Below are 22,503 nucleotides of genomic sequence, written 5' to 3' on the forward strand. Positions count from 1 at the left end.
AGTAAAACTATAATAGTTCTGCACAGTACCTGTACCACAATCAAATAGCAATAATTGAAACCTGTGTTTATCCCTGTATACCAAAAGCCAAGTAGTGTCAATCCCACTTAAACACACAGGTCAAGAGCGGGGTCACAAAACCTCTGTGTTGACTCACTCACGCTGGCAGCAAATGTGGGTTTATCCTGGGTCAGTGCAGCTGTCTGAACGGGCTAAGTAAGAGAGAGAGGGACGGTGAGAGTGTGTATGCCAGTACGCCTGTGCTGTCATTTTTCTGGCTCTACAACAGGAAAGCCAAACAGCAGGAGGAAAAGAGAAAGACTAAAGGTGACTGGCTGGGAAAATGTATGGGAGAGAGAGAGACAGAGTGTGTCTGCTGGAGAGAGCCACTGAAGAGAAGGAGGAAGACTAAAGAAGGCCTATGTCTTGCTTTCCCCCTTATTTTCAGCATGTTGGTTTATTCATGTGGACGTTTTGTGCTTCAGTTATTTCCCTGTTGCTTCTCCTTCTTTATCGCTCTCAGGACTGTTCATGCTTTATATCAGGAGACGTTAAACCTGTAGCCCTTAATGTGTGCACACTGGAATGTAGGTATGGCAGCTCTGTGTTGTATGTTTCATCTTTGTTTCACCAAGAGTGGAACATACCATGGCTGACGAGGGCAAATGTGCTGCAAAAGCCAAAAACGTTTCCATCAGAAGAAACACGCTGTCGCTTCAGAAACGATGCCAATTCAAAAACACATTTAACAACACAAACATCCTGCAAGAACACAAACCTTTTTATGTGTTCTTTACTCCACTGCTCTTCCTGCGTCAAAGGCAGGCCTGGAACACTTCCATTTGCATTTGTTTCTCAGTTTGTGTGTTTTAGACTTTGGTTGCTTTTAATTTGTTTGTTTTGGCTCTCTGCAGCACATTTTTTCTTTTGCAGCACGCTGTATTTGTTTGAGTTGTTGAATTGGCATCTTTGCTGAAGCTGAAGCACGTTTCTCCAAATGGAAATGTTTTGGGTTTTGCAACACATTTGTCCTCATCAGCCACCATCGGAGGAACCTCATAGCCATTTTTCGTTTTCATATATTTATTTCGAGATGTTACATGATGAATTTTACCATTGATATATTGCTGTGAAGTTAGTTAGGCAGTAAATTTTGTGTGCTCTTTGCAGCTACAAACAGTAGCCCCAATTATCTGCTTTATGCTTTCATTTGGTCCAGTTCGAAAGTGAACTGGCTCATCGCCCAGTGAAAGAAATCTGCTCTGATGGATTATTAGGTTCCACAATGGAAGGAGGGGAAATGATTGCAAAACTAATCAATGAATAATGTGCTCGCTCTAGAGTTTTACAGAGGGATAAGAGATGTAAAGTATATTGATGATGTGTTATATAAATACAATGAAAGGGAATTCTAAAAGAAGGCATAGGCTACTTTTGCATCAATTTGTCTGGATGATAAGGGTGATTATCTTCCTCATATATGCAGATCACTTATCTTATTTCTTTTATCTCATCTATACAAAGGTGGAACGCTTTTATATGGATGTCAGACGAGCCAAAGACTCCAGGCTGTGCGAGATCCAGTGGCCTCAAATATTATTAACGCCTATTGTCAAATAGCTCTCTTTGGCTGAAAATGTGTGAATCCAATTCTAATTAAAAGAGAAATGCCTCTTTCTCCTTCCCCCTCCCTCTCTTCAGTTGTGAGGGGGGATGCAAGATGACTGTCCTGGTATCTCCCAGCTTGGTATGAATAATTGAGTGCAGAACAGTCCTTATATGTTTAATTCGGATTAAATATTGAGGAGGAACCACCAATCCGCAATTTCCCTCCGCCTCTCTGACAAGAGAGACTAAGAACGAGTGGGAGGAAGATGAGGAGAGCTAGAGACTGACTTAAATGGACCACGAGAGGGAGGAAGGGCATGTGGGGCAGATGGAGGGAGAGAGGGGGATGGTGGGAAATCAGACAAGAAGTAAGAAGACAGGAAGCCAATGTGGCTTGGGTGGACAGCAAATTGACAATTGGGCACAGTTGAGAGTTTGGGCCACACACAGATAGACATGCTGAATGAGAGACAATTCTTTGGTTGCTGTTGGCTGTCATGCTGAAGACAGTTGGTTTAAAGTAAAGGAAGTAAGAAAGTAATAAATATACATCTAAATAGTCACACAGATGAAGCCATTAGCAGAGTCAGGTCTGAACTGCTACCATTGTTAATGCATCACCTGCAGACAAGCCTTTGGAAGCCTCTGTGGACTGTACTGTGTGTGTGTGTGTGTGTGTGTGTGTGTGTGTGTGTGTGTGTGTGTGTGTGTGTGTCTGCATGTGTCTTGTATGTACATGTAGCAGCATCAGCAGGGTCTTTGCCTGTTAAATGAAGATGAATGTTTTCCAATCAGCTTGGCTCACTGCAGCGTGAAGAGCAGTTTTCTGATCCTCCAAGCACGTACAGTAGTTTGGCATCTCTGACGAGCCTCTGAAAGAATCCAGTCACACTGCCTCTAATTTTCTCATATCTTATATCCCTCTTCAGTTTGTCGACTCTCAGTCTTCCTCCTTCTGTCTTCTTTAAACATGCTTTCTATTTCCCGCCGCCTCTCGTCGATCCTCCCGATCCCTGCCTCCGCTCGTCTCCCTCTCCTTATCGTTCTCCTTTCTCCGCTTTTCTTGTCACCAGAGAGACGGGCTGTGACAGACAGGAGTCAGTGCCCTGTCTCCTGCATGCTGACCCCTGAGGTGATGATTGTCAGTGTAGAGGCGGACAAAGGTTAAAAGTACATTCAGCATTGAAAGATGTTTTAAGATGCAGTCTTAACCAAAGCCAGCTGTCATCCACACACTGAAAATGTAATGTAGAGCAGATGGTGGTGAGATTATGCTATGAGCAAAAAAAAAGGACTTAAACTGAACTTTAAACATTTTTTGGGATTAAATTAGCAACCTTGTGTTGTCATAGTGGTTGTGTTGGCCTCTGTATTGTAGAGCCTCTGTGGTAACAGGTACTCAATATCCACAGGGTCACCTTGGGGGTGTGATGCAAGGAAAGGAAGGGGAAAGAAGAAGTAGGGAAGAAGTGGACAAGGATGAGAGGGGGAGGGGGATTAGCATGCCGGTAGGAGATTGCTGTAAGATTAGTGATTGAAGGCGGACAGAAAGATGATAGGTGGAGGAGATGGAGTAGAGGTACAGGTGGAGAGGCCTGCAGGGAGAGGGGAGAATAGAAACAATGGCGAACATCTTCTGTAATCATCATCTTTCCTCCCTCACACTGTCATCCATCTTTAGTCCTAAAGGCAGCCCTGAGCTCTGTGTGTGTGTGTGTGTGTGTGTGTGTGTGTGTGTGTGTGTGTGTGTGTGTGCATGACTCCATTGTGCTGGTAATGGTAACTACAGGGTATAATGAACAAGTGGCCAGGAGAGAAATCTGCACTGATTAGGTGAAATTAGGTTTGCTCATGAGCACACCCTTAAAAGTTATAGATATCTGCCCTTTGGCTCTCTCTCTCTCTCTCTCTCTCTCTCTCTCTCTCTCTCTCTCTCTCTCTCTCTCTCTCTCTCTCTCTCGCTGAAAAATAAACACGATCTTGTTGGAAAGCTTTGCATGCATATAGTTTGACCTTTAAGAGTCAATACGTAAGAGCGCACACAAGACCAAACACTCTTGAACATACATGCACACTCGGTTAGATCATAGTGCTGCATGTGTGCTCGGCAGATGGTTCCTTAAATGTGTTATTAGCATCTATTAGAGTGAAGTCAAAGATGCATTCTAGCAAATGATAATCTAGCCACTGGCTGTGCCATTAAACACACACACCCAACCACACACACCATAACTTACACACTATACCAGTGAGTCATTGGTGTCGCGTGCTTGTGAAGACCTCAGTCGATACCTTCACATCCTATTGCACTTCAATTTCACCTGGAGAAAGACCTTTTGATTACACAGGCTGACCACCACACACACGAGTACACACGCGCTTTGATGGTTCCCTTATTAGTGATTGCATTTGCAATGCACAGCACATGTCTCAGGCGTCACATGATGACTCCTCATTGCTCTCTCAGGGAGGAGCCAACATGTCATCAGCATGTGGTTCACAGATAATGAATGAGCCAACATAATAGATACTGTAAATCATCAATGTGAATAGAATTACTTTTGTGCATGTAGATTGTGTGAAAAGGGAGAGGCATAGAGGGAGAACAAGGAGGGTTAGCCTACAACACTGCAGCATTGCCCAAGGGAAAGCAGCAGCAGCAACAGCAAAGCCCGCAGATTCCCGGAGCTCCATGAAATGAAGCCATTTAGTGGGGGAGATGGGAAGGGAGATGGGCTGCAGGGAGGAGAGGGAGGTGGGAGGAGATGGATGGCTGGATGGAAGGATTAGAGGAATAGCTCGTCAGGCATTCAGAACACGCGTTCTCTCGTACACGGCTCCCACAAGGTGCCCTTCACACACGCACACACGCATTCAAGCATGTTTGCCCACACGCATGTTAGCACCGGTTTGGGAACATTCGCTCGCTGTATTTGAGAAAAAGAGGGGAAAAAATCCAGAAAAGCAGGCTCATTTCTCAGATTTCCCTCTCAATGGACTTTGGCTTTCATCCATTGCACCATTAGTTCATCTCACGCACAATATGAAAAATGCAGCTAGAAGATATGTCAGACCACACAGATGAAGACCTAAACGGGCCTGAGAGCAAAAGCCTAATCCATTAAAAAAAAAATAAATAAAAAATAAAAAAATAAAGGAAAGTTAGATACAGCCAAAGAGAAAGAACAAAATGTTCTTTGGTAATGGAGAGCGCCGTTAGTTCACATTCATTTGATCTCTCCTTGTTTCTGCTCTCGTTCTCCTTTCACTCCCTTCATACAGTCAACATGCTGCATGCGAGAGTTTTGCGGTGTCCTCTGCACAAGAGACAAACGAGACCGAAAGAGAGTCTGGAGAGGAGATACAGCACATTAAGTTAGAGCAATACCTCTCGGAGCACTCTCACTGATTTTTTTCTACTCTGAGCCTTGATACATTCAATCAAACAGCAGTAAAAGCAAGAGAGTAAAGTCACTTTCAGACAGTTTGGCTTGTGTAGAATTAATCCACCTGTCTCTCCCTCTTTCTGTCTCTCTCTCTTTCTGTCTCTCTTTCTCTCTCATCGCCTCTCAGATAACAGTTTTCCGGATGGGGTCGGAGGGTCATCAGGATATTGACCTTGCTATCCTCACTGCATTACTCAAAGGTGGGTGTGTGCACTTCTGGGTGTGTAATGTGTGCATTTCTGGGTGTGTGCATTTCTGTGTGTGTGCTGGAGCATGAATGTACAGTAAGTAAGTGGCTTCCATTTTACCGCCGCCCTCCGGGGATGTTGTTTCTGTACATAAAAGGAGGATGATATCGTTTCAGAAAGCATTCCTCTCACTGTCCCAGTTTACTTGTATGTTCATAGCACAAAAGTATGTTTTTACTTTTGCAGTTCGTAGCTCAGGAATAAAACACAGACATCTATGCTTGTTTTTTTTTTCTCTCTTAAAGCTCCATTAAGCGATTTTTGATCGCTGCAGGGCACCATTATGTCTTGGTATTACATTAGCCTATCAAACAGTTCTTCTTATAGTTTGAGCCTTCGGCATATAATACTCCTCTTATCACTGCCTAACCCATATAATCCACTATCCAATGGCTTGGTCCACTAACTCCTGACAAAAATGTTTGTCTCTTATGTTTTAAACACCCGTAAAAACAGCAGCGTGCTGTTGTACAACCCGTTGTTGTATGGATTGAGTGAGATGTAGTGTTTTAATTGGTGAGCTGTAGAGCTGCTGCCTGCCTGATTTTGTTGACTTGCTCAGATTTTGTTGATTTGGTCAGTTTACCTTAATGTTTGTGCTTCTACCATGGGTGAGTAGGCTGTGTCGTTCACTGGTTTCTTTGTTTAATTGCTTTTATTGTTGATTGTTGGTAATCCGCACAGGGCGTTTTATTTTGAAAGTTAACCGAACTTTCCGTCTCTGACTTCCTGTATGGCTTGTTCGGCTGTGCAGTTTGACGCTGCTTCTGTCAGAAGTAGGTCAGACACGTATTCTCCACAGACCAGAGTGGAGTCACATGTCACAGCTAAAACGCGACCCTGAGCCCAGTGGAAGTTACGGGTTGGACTACCTGTTTTCGTCTTTTTCCAGTGTTCGTGCTAAGCGAAGCTAATTGGCTGCTGGCTCTCGCTACATATTTACTGTACAGCCAGTTTCTCATCAGAGGTCGTGGCTCTCGTAGCCTACAAGCTATTAAATTAATTTCAGACAAGCCTGTAGTGAGTTCAGATTTTCTACTTTATATGCTAATAAAACCCTGATATCATTACAGCACCTGCAGAATAATTGATTAGCATGAACACAGCTGCTCATTAAGACAAATAATTAATCGACTACACTTGTACTCACCAATGAATTATGAAAATATTCTGTCTTTTATTCTATCTCTTTTGAAGTATATACTTTAATTTCATCAGATTCAGCACATTAATTCCCTTTGAGGTCAGTAAGCTTTTCACTTTTAAAAGGGACACATGGCCTCACAACACACTATTATGCTCCGCAAAACTAAACGGATGCTTCCAGCGAAGCCGGCATCGATACAGTTAGTGTTACACAGCCATAGTTGTAGGCTCATATTTATCCAAATTTCCCCCTTCACATATCACATTGCAAACATTTTAAATAATCAATCAGCCCGGTAACAGTAGCGCAGACCTAAGGCATGACACAGGGAGATATACCGTTAGCAGAAGCAGCATCTCCTTACATTGTAACAAATTGTTATGCAATTACCAATGAGGGCAATGAATTGGACTAAATTGGGTTACAAAATTGAAAATTTGTCAAGTGCAGACATAGCAATTAAACTCAACCACCACTGTTCCTCCATCCTCTACCCTATTTCACACTTCAGTGTTCTACACACACACATATGCATATGCACACATGCATGCACACACGCACAAAGGAGTCAGAGATCCATACTTTCGATTGGTGGTTCAGTAGCTTTTATTGATCGTGTTTGCTCTTGCCTCTTCAAGGAATATGACGCTAACCGGGCCCAGTGGAGATTGCATGCACGCTCTCTCTAACACACACCTACACGTGTGGACGCAGAAGTTACACACTCGCGCACGTGCACAAAGAGGAAGTGAGTCCCGTGGGACTGCTTAGCAAGTCGGAGCGTATGATTGAGTATCTCAGGAACGGCTCCTCAGAGAAACATTTCATTCCACAGAGAGAAAGAGACTTAACTAGTGAGTTTGGAGAGGAAGGGAGTGAAAGAGAAATGTGTTTTACATAATTTATACGCAGCAGTCAAGATGCATGATTTCTGTGGCCCATGCATCACTCCCTGATCTTTGTCTGCATCTCAGACTTTCGCTCTCTTCCCCTCTTACTTTCCCTGTGTACACATCACACTCGTGTATTCTGTTGACTCCATCTGTTAATCTATCTTTCATTTCTGTTTTCTTTTTTAGCCCTTTTCTATTCATTTCAGTTCACATTGTGATAGGAAAGGCATGCAGATGAATGAGTGAAGTGAGGAATTGCAGCGAAATGGAATGAAAAGAAAGCGATCAGAGGAGTGAAAGGATGAGAGGGGAAAACTGAGGAACAAAAAATGCTTTATGGTAAACAGCATGAGGGTCATTTCACATGCAAGTCTCATTCTGCATCTGAGTGAATGAGACGCGTTACGGCTTTTAGTGTAAAATGAAATCAGTCACATCCTGCCTGAGAGCTTTTTAAAACACTGGATTAAACTCCTTCGCTGAAGAACTAAGCCACTGCCTGAAGCTCAACAAGACACAGCACAGTCAGGAATACAAGGTGAGGGGAGAACAGAGCACGAGGGAGGAAAAAAAAGAATAAAAGATTTGAGTGTGTGAGCCTGTGTGAGAGAAAGAAAGAGAGAAGTGGGAACAGGCAGAACAGGAAGGAAAGTGCAGCTAAAGACAGCGTAACAGAGGGGAGTTTAGAGTAATTGATGGCATGCTGTCTGAGTTAGTCAATATCCTGAAGATTGGGTCCATAAAGTCAGCTGGCTGCAGTTCAACCTCCCTGCAGGCACAAAGAGTGAAGCTACAGGCCCTTCATAAAGCAAGGCCACACTGTCTTTTAATATACACATATCTCCACTAAAGCACTTATTAGTGGGCTCTGCATGTTATTAGCAGGGCTCTGTCTGAACATTAAGCTCCAGTAATGCTGTACAGGCCTTAAAGAGGGGAAGAGCACTGTGTAAAGTCATGATACTGGTGTGCTTATTAAAAATTACATGCCCTTGTCTGCACACAAGGGGTTATTATTATACTTTGTATTACCGGCTTCCTCTAAAGGCTGACATGAATTGTTGCTTAATCTTTCCCATTTTGGGTAACTTCCCCCAGCGCACAGGTTTATTATTAATGTGAACAGCGGTGTTCTGTGTTGGATCTCGCTGGTCAGCAGTGTTTGAAGTGATTCACCACTTCAGTGAACAGCTATAATTGCATAGCATATATGCAAAGCTTATACGAAGGCTGTTTTACATTGAATTATACAGTTCTGAATAGAGAGGTTTGATTTTAGATTTTAAGTTCCTCTCTGTCCCTGATTCATTTAACGCTGAGTCTTTTATGTTTTTTGAAAATGAAGTCTTTAAGATGTATTCACGGCCTCATTATCACCATAATCATCTTGTTATATTTGCCGGGTGTTTCCGTCAATCAGTTCAGTTAAAGATGTGTGCAAAAATGATTTTGATTAAGAGGTAAAATAAAAAAAAAAAAACGGCCCTGCGTTGTCAGTATCTCGGCAGATTGACATCCGACAGTCTGTCCTTTACCAAACAGCAATGACACGCAGCAAAGCTATCAAAGTGATGAGAGAAGTGGCCTTTTTCAGCAATGCCATCCAATACTTTTATTTCATCCTTATTTGTCAGTGTGCCCTTGAATCTTGTAAACAAGATGTTTTTTCCTTTCCTCAACTTCATCCAATATTATATTAAGCAAAGCAGATCTGTCCAGGATGCCACTTTTTCATCCTTTGTCTCCTCAGTTCTCTTTTTCTTAGTCTTGTGTGTATGTACTGTAGTTCTTTTATTCTTGTACTTGTTATGTCACAGCCATGTCGATGTTGTGTTCCAGAGCAATGTAAATAATGTTCACGGATACAGAAAATCAAAGGAACACAGTTGTATTCCAGATTTTATGCCGGGGTGAGGTGAAGCATTAAATTGATTCATCAAAGACCAAGCTGTCATTTTTTAACAGGGAGACATCTTCCTCTCCCCAGACACAGGAACAGAACAGACGCACTGTAAAGCACAGCATAGATCCACCAAGCCTGACGATAGATGAAGCCCCTGCAGCTCACAAAGGAAGCCCTCAATCTCCAATAAAGGGAGCTAGCTGTTATAAGTCGGCAGCAGTGGCTCTACAGCTCTACAGTTTTAGGGCCTCGTGGTCCCTTACTGAAAAATCCTCTCACTCCTCAGAAAATATTAGAAACAACAACTACAACAAAATTGTTAGCATCCAGCCAAGGAAAATGAGAAATATAAACACACAAAGAGAATATAAAATAAGATCATTATCAACATTAATTAAGTACATTAAGTACAGCAACATCATACTAATAAGTCGTGTCTATCGGTGTTTAAGAAACCTTGTTTTCCAGAGAGATGACATTGTCTCTTAAGTCGCTTGTTTCCTCTCTCAGGTGCCAACGCTTCAGCTCCTGACCAGCTGAGTTTGGCTCTGGCATGGAACAGAGTGGACATCGCCCGCAGTCAAATCTTCATCTATGGACAACAGTGGCCTGTAAGATGTCCATACTGCAGAGAGACGTGTTGATTATGCTTTTTCTCTGTGCATTCTCGCTGAAGTCAACATTATGGTGTTCTGCTCTGCACAGAAAAGGCCTTTTAGCACATGATTGTTTTAGCATTGTGCCTCAGTCTTGCATTGTATTCTACTTGACATTTATTTGTAGTCCTCACCAGCTGATATTATTAATAACAACTGATATCGTGGACAAGAAATGCAGCTAAATGGTAGTATTTATGTCACGCTTTCAATGGCAGTGAGCCGCCATCAGGAGATATAACAGATTAAATACAAGCAGAAACATGAGTATTCAAATAGATATTACATGTGGCTGCTGTAGTTTTAGTAAATGATGGTTCTTGGTCTTATTTCCCTGCAGTGCTCCTGTATAGTTTGCAGTATGTAGTGTGTGCATTTGGTATCACCAGTGTGTGTACTTTCCATCTCATGTGTCTTAGGTCGGTTCCCTGGAGCAGGCGATGCTGGATGCCTTAGTTCTTGACAGAGTCGACTTTGTCAAGCTGCTGATTGAAAACGGAGTCAGCATGCACCGTTTCCTCACGCTTTCCAGACTGGAGGAGCTTTACAACACGGTAATAATAATAATAATAATAAATGCACATAAATAATGCAAGTGTTATTTTTTGCAACGCACAAGGAGACAGCCTCCTTTGGCACATAGGTGCAATAGTGAGCTTCAAGTAAAATGCTGATTGAAAGGGTATTTGCACAAAGAAAACATGGTAATATCATCCTTATGTGCTGTGTTTGTTTTGTGTTTTTAAACAGAGACACGGACCGTCCAACACGCTGTACCACCTTGTCAGAGATGTCAAAAAGGTATGAGCTCCACTGCCGTCCCTTTAGCTCTGTGGCTGTTCAGGCACACTGTATGGGAATGTCGGCTTGAATGTGTATATTAAAGAAGACATTTGACTACATAGAGTTTCAGTTGCTTTTTTTTTCTTTTTGCGGTTTGTGTTGTTACTCTGTTTGCATCAACGTGTGTGTCTACGTTTTGGTAGCGGTAGTTGCTGTTAACTGCAAATAGCCAGCTTTTCTCTTTCAGCTGGAGTTGCGGGCTGCAGTGGCTGTGTAGAGCTATGCACGACTCACATCCCTCTCATGACTTTTCAGCAATTTACTTTGTTCTTTCTCTCAGGCACACACTACCACGGTAAACAAACACTACATGTATTAAACATTGCTTTATCTACAGAACTTGAGTTTGAGCAAACTGGGGCCGCAGTGGAACCGCTGTGAGGCTGAGAAGGAAGAACTCAGTAGACGCCCGCAATTTATTCATTTCTTTTCTCATGTGGATTATTAACAACACTATTTAGCGTGTCCTTTTTGATATGCGATATCGTGTGGTTCTTCGAATTCTGAAACTGTACCTTCACCTCACATGAAATAGACGTTATTTTGCATCAGGATTGTGTGTCATGTTCAAGATGATGTATACGCTGTGGCCAAAAAATATTAACACTGTACGGTGTTCAGTATTTTTGCTGCATATCTCTTATAGCACCTTGATGATTACTGCGATTAAAAACGACATCCTAGAATGTTACAGTCAATACATGTCTGTGCGCCAATTAGGAGTGATCCCACTGTTGAGAGATGATGGAGAGGTCAGCAGCACCACTATTTGCATTTAGAGGTGTTCATTAATTAAAGTGTTACTGATTGCAGTAATGCTGCATGCCCCTCTGGGAGTCTCTGAAGGGGCTTTATATTGTAATCACTCCTCCTTTGCCTCCTCCATGTCTTTAAACACAACCCTGATCTCAAGTTGGCGCAAAGAGAATATGCAGGTTATATATTCCACGAAACCTCAACATGCCACTTCACACACATGCAGAACACACCGTAGTGCATGGCAAAACATCCCCATCTTTTTGCACAGCTTTTTTACAGTGTGTAATTGCCATAGTGTAGAGTGTTTGTGTGTCATTGTTTTATCATAGTATGATGCTAATTAGATTTGCTATCCCCCGGGCATAGTCACCATGGCATCACTGTTTTCTGTCTTTCTTTCTCGTTCTTCTCTGTAGATTGTTTGGTCACACTGTGAACAATTGGCAGATCTTATTTCGAGTCAGGTGTCATGCAGGTGTCATGCTAACAGCTGTCGGTCAAGGTTGCTCTCAGGATCAATCTGGTCCGTTCGTTAGATTGTGTGAAAACTGAGTCATAACACAGAGAATCACAGAGATTGGCTGTCAAAGCAGAAATTGGTTTTCCTACAGAGTAAATGAACAATGCAGTTTTGTGGAGGTCGGTGGAAGTACACTTTGTGCCAGGAGTCTCAGATATCAGGAGCAGTTAGGAGGAAATCTAAATGTAACCAGTCGTTGTATTTCTTAGTTTTCTTTGCTGGTTAAAAGTAGAAATGGTAGACAGTCATATTTGATTCATATTGTAGGTGATCAGTTCACTATGTGAATTCTGTGAAATGGTTAAGAAGCACCTGTAGAGTATATGTCGCATTTCACATTTTTATATTGTATTTTTGTGATGATCTGGTGAGCTTCTGCTAGTTTGGCAGAAAACCTCCTAAACTAAAGCAGCTCTTTAACTAGTTGCAGTTAACAGCAGGGCTCTAATGTATGGAGGCAGGAAAGGGAAATTTTCAGTAGAGCAGATTCAGAAATAAAAACTGTGCCGCTCTGAGCTCTCAAAGTGTTCAGCACTTTTGCTAATAAAGGTAGCAATGCTAACAGGTAGCAGTACCTCATAACAGGTAGCAATACCATGTAGTTGGAAATCTTTAACATATCGCCCAGCCCTAGTGTACGGTGTGTCTGGGCCTACCCAATGCTCAGGCTAGCTTAACCTCCTCCAGCGAGTGTATTCAAGGCCTTGGCCATTGCACCTGGACCTAGATGAATGGAGGCAAACCCTGGGTCCGTCTCCCATTTCCACTCATAAAAGACAAAGAAGGGATACGAGGGCTTTGTTGCTGCTCATGCCATCCTGGAAAGAGATGGAGAGGATGATGGGGAAGAGTTGACTGACTCTCAGCTCCTGTTGTCTGACAAAGAAGAGGAATAATCCATCTTCCTTACTACCACCCATGAGGCTGTAAAGCCCCCCCCCCCCCCACTGCCGAGGGAGGTCAACAACCTTTGCCGCTGTCTCCCCTTGGATGTTGGCTTGCAGGACACGTGCAATCACCCAGCTAACCAGGCTCAGCATCTTATGGCCCATCATCCAAGCAGACGATGTCAAATCTCGGTTTGACAGCAAGAAACAAGATGTGGGAGTCCTGCCTGTTTTTTCAGAGGTCCCCGGCAAGATAGCAGTCCCATGGAAAGATAGGCCATGCCGCAAGAAACACCCTATTATGGACTGTGATGGAATGGAGTACCACAGCATCTGCCAGATGCAACACATAGAGCTGCCGGTAGTGACCCATCTTCACCCAAAGACCTCCCTTCTTTGGCTCCTTCTCTCTGCTCAAAGACAGCGCTTCCAGTCAGTTTATAAGTGCTACAAGACAGCAGCTCTGTCAGTATGAGCCCTCAAGGCTTCTACGCTGATGGCTTACCAGCCTGAGCTGGAAGAGGACATGACAGAAAGAGAGAGAGAGAGAGAGAAATAAAAAAACATAAATAAATAAAAATAAATATATAAATATATATATATATATATATATATATATATAGAGAGAGAGAGAGAGAGAGAGAGAGAGAGAGAGAGAGAGAGAGAGAGCTTGTGATGAAGTCAAGCAGGAGGCTTTCCCATAGTGAGACGCTCATGCTAATCAGAGAACCAGAGTTACATCCATAACCTTGAGTTATTAGCTTGAGCTTCAACACCACAGGGAATTAAAAGAAGGCTGCTGACCGCTGACTGGTGCATTTGAACTTAATCAGTAGCATGAGGAGGTGAAGCTGTGTCTGCTCACTTTGAACAGCGAATGCATGAAAACAACAAGCAGTATCTGTGGCGCTCTCTACTTCAAAGTGTATCAGTTAGTCTACAGGGGCTCTCCAGGCTTTACGCCAGTGAAACTGAATCTTTGGATATGAAGACAGGCTGGGGATGAGTAAGACAGGGAGGATTTCTAGGATCTGACATCTGAGTGTAGAGGAGTGGAGATGGTATCAGGATGGTGTAGAGATATATAAGGTAATTGGTGTAGCTGAAAGGAACAAGGGGTCACGAAAATGACTGTAGGATCAGGGGTTGATGTTGAGGGCACAATGAAGAGCAGCGAGTGTTGACATAGTTATAACTCTCACGTGAAAGGGCTTCTATTTTTTTCTGGTTAATGATTTTCCCCTCCAGCGTTCATAGCTGTCTGTTTCTCCATGCCCCTCTCTTCCAGGCTAATGAGACATTACCACTTTCTTTTCCTCTCTTTAAGATTGTGTTGAACCTCACTGAGACGATCTCATTATTTCCTTAAATGAAAATTATGGCAAATCATTTTTTACGTCCTTTGTAATTGTCCTCATACGTTATATTCTCTCTGTGAATCACACTGTTTTCATTCTCTCCTCATTTTCCTCTTTTTTTTTTTTACTACTCGGGTTTAGAAGTAATATCTGAAGCTCAAACTGTGACCAGTTATGGTTCAACCAGTTATGAGGAATAACCCCAGATTTCTAGATTCAAACCAAGATCCACATAAATTTAAACAATTCATAATCCAAAAACGCAAACTGAACCACAGTCTGATCGAGATAACGATTTATTGAAGAGGCTGGAAGAGAGATCTTGCCTGAGAGTTTCCGTGTATCTCATTTCCCCTGCTCTTGCTTATCGTGCCGTTTACTCACTGACATTGTGTGTTCTTTCCAAGCGAGAATATCCAGGGTTCAGTTGGATCTACTTCAAGGTGAATCCGATAATCACGTTTTCTTTCATAGCCAAAAACAGTTTGATATGGATTTTGTGAAGTGTGTATGACTGTGTGATCTGTTTTGTGCTCTTGTTTTCCTCTTGTTTACCCTCCTTTATTAATCAGTCGTCATGGCTTGCTGCCTCTTAACACTGTCTGGTTTTCTAGGGAAACCTGCCCCCGGACTACCGCATCAGCCTCATCGACATCGGACTGGTCATTGAATACCTCATGGGGGGAGCGTATCGGTGTAACTACACCAGGAAGAGATTCAGAACTCTGTACCACAACCTCTTTGGACCCAAGAGGGTGAGTGAATGATTGTCACCTGCATTAGCATCCCACCATTTACTTCAACACAAATCTGGGATTTTTTAATGTCATTAATCAAAGGACCAATATCTGAGAAAACGAGCCTCATGATCAAATTGTTCTTGATAAGGGCAAAATTAATAATATGAGCAAATTATGTTCAAGAACAAAATGTTAATTCGACGTTTTGTACTCAAGGGCAAACTTCACCTGCTGATCCAAGTGGTAAATTAGCATGTACATGTAAATTTTGTTAGTAGTGATGAGATTGAAGCAGGAATGAGACCTTAGTTAGTGTTGGAGCGAGGCTGACAGAGATGAGTTACTACATTCTGCACTTTGTGTTGTTTTTTGTACTGCAAGTGGATTCTGGTCTTTCTCTTGCTTACAAGAGTAAGTTTGTGTAAATATCGGGAAAATGTTTGCTGAAATGGCACGACAGAAACAGTTTCTCCGGGGATAAATGGAAATCAACTGACTACAGTTTTGGTTAGCTAATCTATAAACTCCATCCAATGGGTTTGATGTGTTTGTCTTCAAGGTACAGCTGCTAGCTAATGTAGCAAGAGGATGGAATATGAACCTACATATCTGAGCCTGACAGCCCAAATGAACATCCATCACTAAATCCCCACAAATCATGATCTCCCACAAAGTGCTGTTCATCAGCTCAGGTCAAACGTAGTGTAAGAGTCATCCTCCTGTTATTCTTCATTTCCACATCAAGTAGGGAGACAGCCCAGCACAGGCTATTATTAGCTTGATGCAACAAATCATCCATCTATAGCAGCGGCTCCTCATCATGTGCCATTATAACCCCTATGATATACACACTTCATTCCAGCCTCTACAGAAACTCATCTCACTGATTAGCACACCTTCAATCAAAGTGGAGGAACTGATTATTGAAATCATGTGCTATAGTGTTTGGTGGTTGTGTGCTTTACACCACACATACTGCACATTATATGGTATATGTTCATAATTCTCTCATTCTGCCTCAATACCTCACGCACCGCCACAGGTGTGATGAAAATTGAAGTACACACAGCTGTGTCTGAAACGCTGTATTTCTGCTTGATTGTGCACCTTTATGTCAGTATGTTTGAGTGTGTGTGTTTGTGGGTATTCATGTGCCTGTTTGTCTCATTGTGTGTCTGCCAAGGCAGAAACAAAACAGCTGGAAAGACGTAGATAAAGCGAAAGCATAGAAACAGGGCAGAGACTGAGCAAAGAGGCAAAATGAGAGAGATAGAGAGAGAGAGAGGGTGTCAGTCAGTTCCAATTTAACTGTGATTTTCGTGATGAAATAAACGTGCGATCACATTTTCACGTGCGCGCACGCTCACAAACACATGTTAACTAAGAACAAAGCCTCGAAATAGATGCAGAAATCAAAAATCCCCACAGGAGACCTGGGCTATTTTTACCAACTCAGATGATGGCTCATGAATGCATAATTCATACATGCCCTGCTTTAATACAGATACACAGTACTGTACCAAATGCACAAATACACTCTGCCTTAATACATGCAAACACGCAACCGTGAGAGATTGTTGTTGTATATGTAGAATACTGTCAATCACACCAGCACTAAATGTTATCCCTTATTGTTGTTGCCGTTTGAAAGAAAAGCATTAACCTGAACGTTTTAAAAGAATATTTCTGGTCTCATGTGAGTCTGTCTGTCTGTCTGTCAGTCTGTGCTGTGTTGTGCTTATAGAGTACATTACTCTATAAAATACATCAGACAAGGTCTTGTTCTGTATGTTTATGTTTTTGTTGCTTTTCTAGCCCAAAGCCCTGAAACTGCTGGGGATGGAGGTGAGTGTTGATCTCATCAAGGTTGTTATTCAGTCATTCCTTCACTGTTCCTCTCTCTCGTCTAAAGCACTTCTCCCTCATATCGTGTTGAGTGTATAGTCAGTCTACAGAATCCTTTCAGCAAAACAGTCATTAAGTGAGTGCTGTGTGCCTCGCAGTCTTTGAAAGAAAGACCTTGAGGCATATTTAATTAATTTTGCTGGCAATCTGTACACACTTTTGAGCCAGTTGAAGGCTCTGTGTCAAATACAATTAGTAATATGTTGCACACTACCTTGTACAAAGTTATTTCAATTTACATATTTATGAAATTTAAAAAAAACATATAACTGTTTAATGGCTCCAGACAGTATAAATGTATGTAACTCTTGTGATGCATGTCAGAGCAGCCCAGTTACATTTAACAGAATAGGCAATGAGTGACCCAACAGGATGACATAACACATGGTTTGTGTACTCACATGTATCTATGGTGAACACACCATGAAGTAGCCACATCATAAAGCTTTTATCACAGCATGTGTCTGCAGTTTTCCCAGAGGTATTTGCATTGAACGTGCATGGCTGTCCAACCCTTTGTGTGTCTGCCTGTTTGAAATCCGTCTCCTTGTCAGTGTGTGTTCGCTCTTTGTTTGTGTCTTTACCTTAATGTCTCTTTTTGTAATCCAATTTATCATTCGATCTTTATGGCGCCCTGGCCATGAAGCAGAATATATTCAAATTGCTGCTGTTAACCTTGGACCTTTCTGATTACTCAAGATTTAAATTAAATGCCCTGCAATCATTTCTAAATATCCCTAAAATCACAAACTGTCTCGTATTACCGAGTGATTTACTGCTGTGCTGTTATTATATTTTTCTTTGTCCAGATAATCTGCCTCAAAACAAGCAGCAGTTCTACAACCACTGAAAGCCATTTCTCACATCTCTGTTATTGATCAACTGTCAGTAGTCCTCAATTGTTAAAATGTGAAATTATTGGAGATCAATGCCATCCTGCTGACGTGCCATTTAGACATTAACTGGCATTGTCAGTCCCTGCAGAGACAGAGATGACCTGGATACGCTGATAACTGTGCTCAATATTAAAGGAGAAGAACAAAGAAAGACAAAAGTAGAATCCTATGAGAAGATTTGATTGAAAAGTACTTGAGATCAGGCCTGTTATGTGTATTTGTGTGCAGCACTTTGTCCTTCCACCAGTCTGATTTTGCCTCTGCATTCCACTAACCTTCATCATGTGGAGAGTGAGCAATATTAGAAAATACATCATGAAAATATGCAGTGGGTGATATGACCCCTCTAGACATTCGCCTAGTGTGTTCAAACACAGGGCCAGTCTTTCAGATAAAGTTATGGGTACGGTCCAGATTCTTGGATTTCGCTTGTAATTTCCATTAAGAGCCCAAGGTTTGACTGAAGGCATTCGGAAATAGGTCCACATCAACCTAAAACTCTGCTGCTGTACTGTATTTATGGCAATAAATATTATCTGTAACAAGTCACCCCAAAGTATATCTATCTACACAGCTGTCTCTCTCTGTCCACCGCACTCACTTCTCTGAATCCCAACCAGGACGACATGCCCATCCGCAGGGGCCGCCAGAAGACGACGCGTAAACGAGAGGAGGAAGTGGACATCGATTTGGACGACCCCGAAATCAACCACTTCCCTTTCCCCTTCCATGAGCTGATGGTGTGGGCTGTGCTTATGAAACGTCAGAAGATGGCGCTGTTCTTCTGGCAGCATGGCGAAGAGGCGATGGCCAAGGCTTTGGTAGCGTGTAAGCTGTGCAAGGCCATGGCGCACGAAGCCTCGGAGAACGACATGGTGGACGACATCTCCCAGGAATTAAACCACAACTCCAGGTGGGGGGCACAACACAAAATGTTTTGAATTCTGTCACAGTGAGCAAGACTCATCTCAGGAAACGTTTTTTCAGGTAATGATTGATGCAAAGCTGAGTGGCGAGTCTACACAGGAACATTTACCTCCACACACCAGCACATATAGGCAGATCCGCACACAAACACACTAACATGCCTTCTTCTCAGCAAACTGACCTGTTTCAGTCTACTTCAGGCTCCCATGGGACCTAAGTGACATAGATACAGAAATCTAATAACATGCATCATCGTTAGTTAAGAATATGCATTTGAGATGGAGGTAATCACCTAGAGATGAAATTGCTGGCTATGGAAATGACTTTTAATTAGTGGAAAAGTTTTCAGATACTACAAATGAAGCACAGCTATGCCAGCCCCAAGTCCCTGCACAGACTTACGTACACTTTCAAAGGACAGCCTTAGAGTTGGCATATATTTTGAGTTTACTTCCCACAGAGAGTTTGCTTGGCTTCCTTCGAAGAGCTCGTTTAAATACATACATTTTTATATCTTAATCTTAACGTAACTTGTGATTGCAGTATTTGGGAATGCCTTTTTAAGTGTGTGTGTGTGTGTGTGTGTGTGTGTGTGTGTGTATAAACTCAGAGGATGTTGATGTGTGTATGTATAAGTATAGTAATGCCTACATTTTGCAGGGAGCTCTTCTGCATGCAAGCTGTGTAAACACTGTTGAAATAGTCACCTTTTCTATCTCATGATACTTTAAAAGACATTTGAAAAGGCCTGTATAGAACAGAAACATATGTCCATACAACACTGCTGAACTGTGTGCATCTTTGAGCCCTTGTTTTATACATCCTCCAATCCCCAGCGGCGCTGGTGCCTTGTTACCACATTAAACTACACAGAACAGAAGATTGCTTTCTAGTGTTGTGTGCAATATTGTGGCACAATTTGTGCGCGTATGTGTGTGTCTGGAGAAGGAAGGCCTTTCACAGGCTGAAATTAGGGTGAAACTTGATCTCCCAATATTGATTTATGTTTGTATTATCTGGAAGGGGACATATTAAAATGATGGCGCGAGAGGTGGTGCTTTATGATTGCTTGCAGTTTTGAATATTTGACAGTGCAAGGTTGTGTTTATGCACTGTATTTGTGTGTGTGTGTGTGTGTGTGTGTGTGTGTGTGTGTGTGTGTGTGTGTGTGTGTGTGTGTGTTGGCCATATTACATTCCCAGACTTAAATATTGTTTTCATTGTTTTCGGCCTCATTTCTCAGAGTATTAGCTCCGTCGTTCTGTAGTCATAGCTTTGAAACGTGCACACAGCATTTCTTGTTCAGCATGCCGTGTGCGTACATCATAAACACTTCCACCTTGGAGAAGATACAGACATAATTACCAGTGAGATTTCGGGGCTCTCTTTGCTGTATATGTTTGTGCATCTACTAAAGAAATTAGATATGCTTTTCATGTAAGGCCTTGACCATGTCTGTGTGCTGTGCAGGTACACACAAGGTTGTATCTCGTGTGTGCGTGTGTGCGCGTGTGCGCGTGTGTGTGTGCACGCAAGTGTCTGTCTGTAAATTTAATCTTCTTCAGAATTTGGCCAGATGGTTAGTGATTCTTTGACCAGTTTAATTACATTTTTACATGTTTGGACAAAGTGTCTTACTGTCTCTGTTCGTGTCTCTGTGTGCCTGTATATGTCCTGCATATAAATTCCCAGAGAATTTGGCCAGCTGGCAGTGGAACTCCTCGACCAGTCCTATAAACAGGACGAGCAGATGGCAATGAAGCTGCTGACGTACGAGCTGAAGAACTGGAGCAACGCCACCTGTCTGCAGCTGGCGGTAGCAGCCAAGCACAGAGATTTCATCGCTCACACCTGCAGTCAGATGCTGCTTACTGACATGTGGATGGGACGCCTGCGAATGCGCAAGAACTCAGGCCTGAAGGTAACAGAAGTGGGACAGATGTTTGGGGTAACCTGTGGGTAAAGAGAAGTGCTCTTAAATAAAATGTGTCTTCAGGCTTTGGTGATAGAGAGGCAGGGTTGCATTCGAATGCTTGTATCCCCTCAGACTGCTTGAGAAAATTTGGCCAAGCAATGTAATGAGAAGCCCTCTCAGCTCCCTTAGAAACTGCTGTAGAGTTGGCCCAAATCACTTCTGTGGATCTGCTGAGTGGTGCTGCGAAGTGGAGCGCAGTTAAACATGACAACTACCAGATGTGCTTTGTGGAAATGGAGGGATTTGAAGCAGAGACAATTACAGGTTACCGTTCTTTGGAAAATGTCTGAAAATTGTACGTTGCTTTAGACATAATGTACCTGAATGAGAAACAGAGGCCTCCCACGATTAACTCTGTGTTTACATTGACAGATAAGTAACGAGAAATTGCAATGCATGAAATGTAGGTGATGTAGGATCAATGTTGCCATTGCATAGTTTGTAAAATCGTTGCTTATCTTTGTCACAAAATACTTGATGAACCATTAAGATTAGCCGTCTGTTGCACAGTGTGTGCCTATTTATCTTTGTTAAGCACAGCTGGGAGCTCACTAGTCTGGCTAGTCATGACTGTGGTTCAGCTGTGATGGCTCATTCCCCATAATGTGGAGAGCACTGGACTGTGAAAAGTCAACAGGTCAATACTGACACTTTAAACACTTTATCTTGTAGATTGTGGGAGCTCAGCGCTCAACAGGTCTGTTTACAATTATATGAAACTTTGATTGTTTTCACTGGATTCTAGATTTAAATGATGCAGTTTGGTCAGTACAGAAAGTTGTCAGGTGTCTGGTTGGTGTTTTTATCTGTAAGACAGAGGTTTAATGGACAGTAATACTTTGGAGGAACACAAGGAGTGCGACAAGTGTCTGGGCGCGGTGGCCCTCCTGGTCCAACATCTGCCACAGCTTCATTAGTATTAGCCTGCAAAGCATTCTCTTAAGCCAGAGGGGGCAGAGGAACTGACCTTAATTACTTAAAAACCTTGAAATTGCGTCCCACATATTTCATGTCAAGGCTTACGTGGTGAACATCCTTATGAGTCGAGGGGAGAGGTTTCATTTAAGACTGGTGGTTGAGTTTTGAGCAATCCTTGCTCATGTGGGGTTTCCAGACGTCTGGCGGTAGGGTGATAGGAGGCAGCTGCTCAGATCAGAGAGGTTAGAGTTATTTATAATGAAGAGTTGCCCTGGGAGTTGCTGAAGGGACGGCTGGGTTCACACTCATTCATACACAGTGAGACAGGATGGCTAGCTTCTCAGAGCAGGGCAGACTACAAGGGCTTTAAGTATGGTTTGGCCTTTGCAGGAGTGAGCGAGAGAGCGCGCTACTAAAGCGAGCTCATCGGAGCAGAAAGACAGAAAGGGAACCACAAGTGGAACAAACAAGATTCGATGCCCCCAGGAGTTCATGACATACAGCTAAAAACATTGTCAAAATGATACGCGCTCACATTTTTCAGTCGCTATAGTCGTGAGGGCAGTCAGCATCAGCACATCTTTGTATCGGAATACGGTTTCCGGAGGCTTCATTGATTTCTTCACACATCGATTTCGACCTCCCATTCTGTCATCTTGAAACTATCCTTTTCGTATGTTCAGTCATTCTGTCAAAGTCATGTGACTTAACCGACAGCTCTGTAACATTAGAGCATTTTGACACCAGAAACTGATCAGAAATGAATGTAAATTGATTCAAATTGCCATTTCAAATTTGAGCCAGCAGTCAATCCAGTGAAAACAGCTAAATTTCACTCTTAAATTAAATACAGCTGCTTCCAGAGATAAGAAGC

At 42.5% G+C, this 22,503-nt stretch overlaps 1 protein-coding gene across 5 annotated transcripts in view; it reads left to right on the top strand.

Annotated features, from left to right (window-relative positions):
• Positions 1-22,503, top strand: part of trpm3 (transient receptor potential cation channel, subfamily M, member 3) — a 106,560-nt gene that overhangs the window by 64,363 nt on the left and 19,694 nt on the right. For 3 of the 5 annotated variants that reach the window (XM_076731351.1, XM_076731350.1, XM_076731349.1), the window contains exons 9-16: positions 5,182-5,254; positions 9,756-9,856; positions 10,321-10,455; positions 10,652-10,702; positions 14,883-15,023; positions 16,824-16,853; positions 18,430-18,722; positions 20,429-20,657. In XM_076731351.1, the coding sequence (XP_076587466.1) occupies positions 5,182-5,254; positions 9,756-9,856; positions 10,321-10,455; positions 10,652-10,702; positions 14,883-15,023; positions 16,824-16,853; positions 18,430-18,722; positions 20,429-20,657 (1,053 nt within the window). Of the gene's footprint in view, positions 1-5,181; positions 5,255-9,755; positions 9,857-10,320; positions 10,456-10,651; positions 10,703-14,675; positions 14,712-14,882; positions 15,024-16,823; positions 16,854-18,429; positions 18,723-20,428; positions 20,658-22,503 lie in introns of all 5 variants that reach the window. The other 2 variants (XM_076731348.1, XM_076731347.1) reach the window with 1 other exon arrangement.

This window comes from Chaetodon auriga, chromosome 5 (genome assembly GCF_051107435.1).
Source record: "Chaetodon auriga isolate fChaAug3 chromosome 5, fChaAug3.hap1, whole genome shotgun sequence".
NCBI lineage: Eukaryota > Metazoa > Chordata > Actinopteri > Chaetodontiformes > Chaetodontidae > Chaetodon > Chaetodon auriga.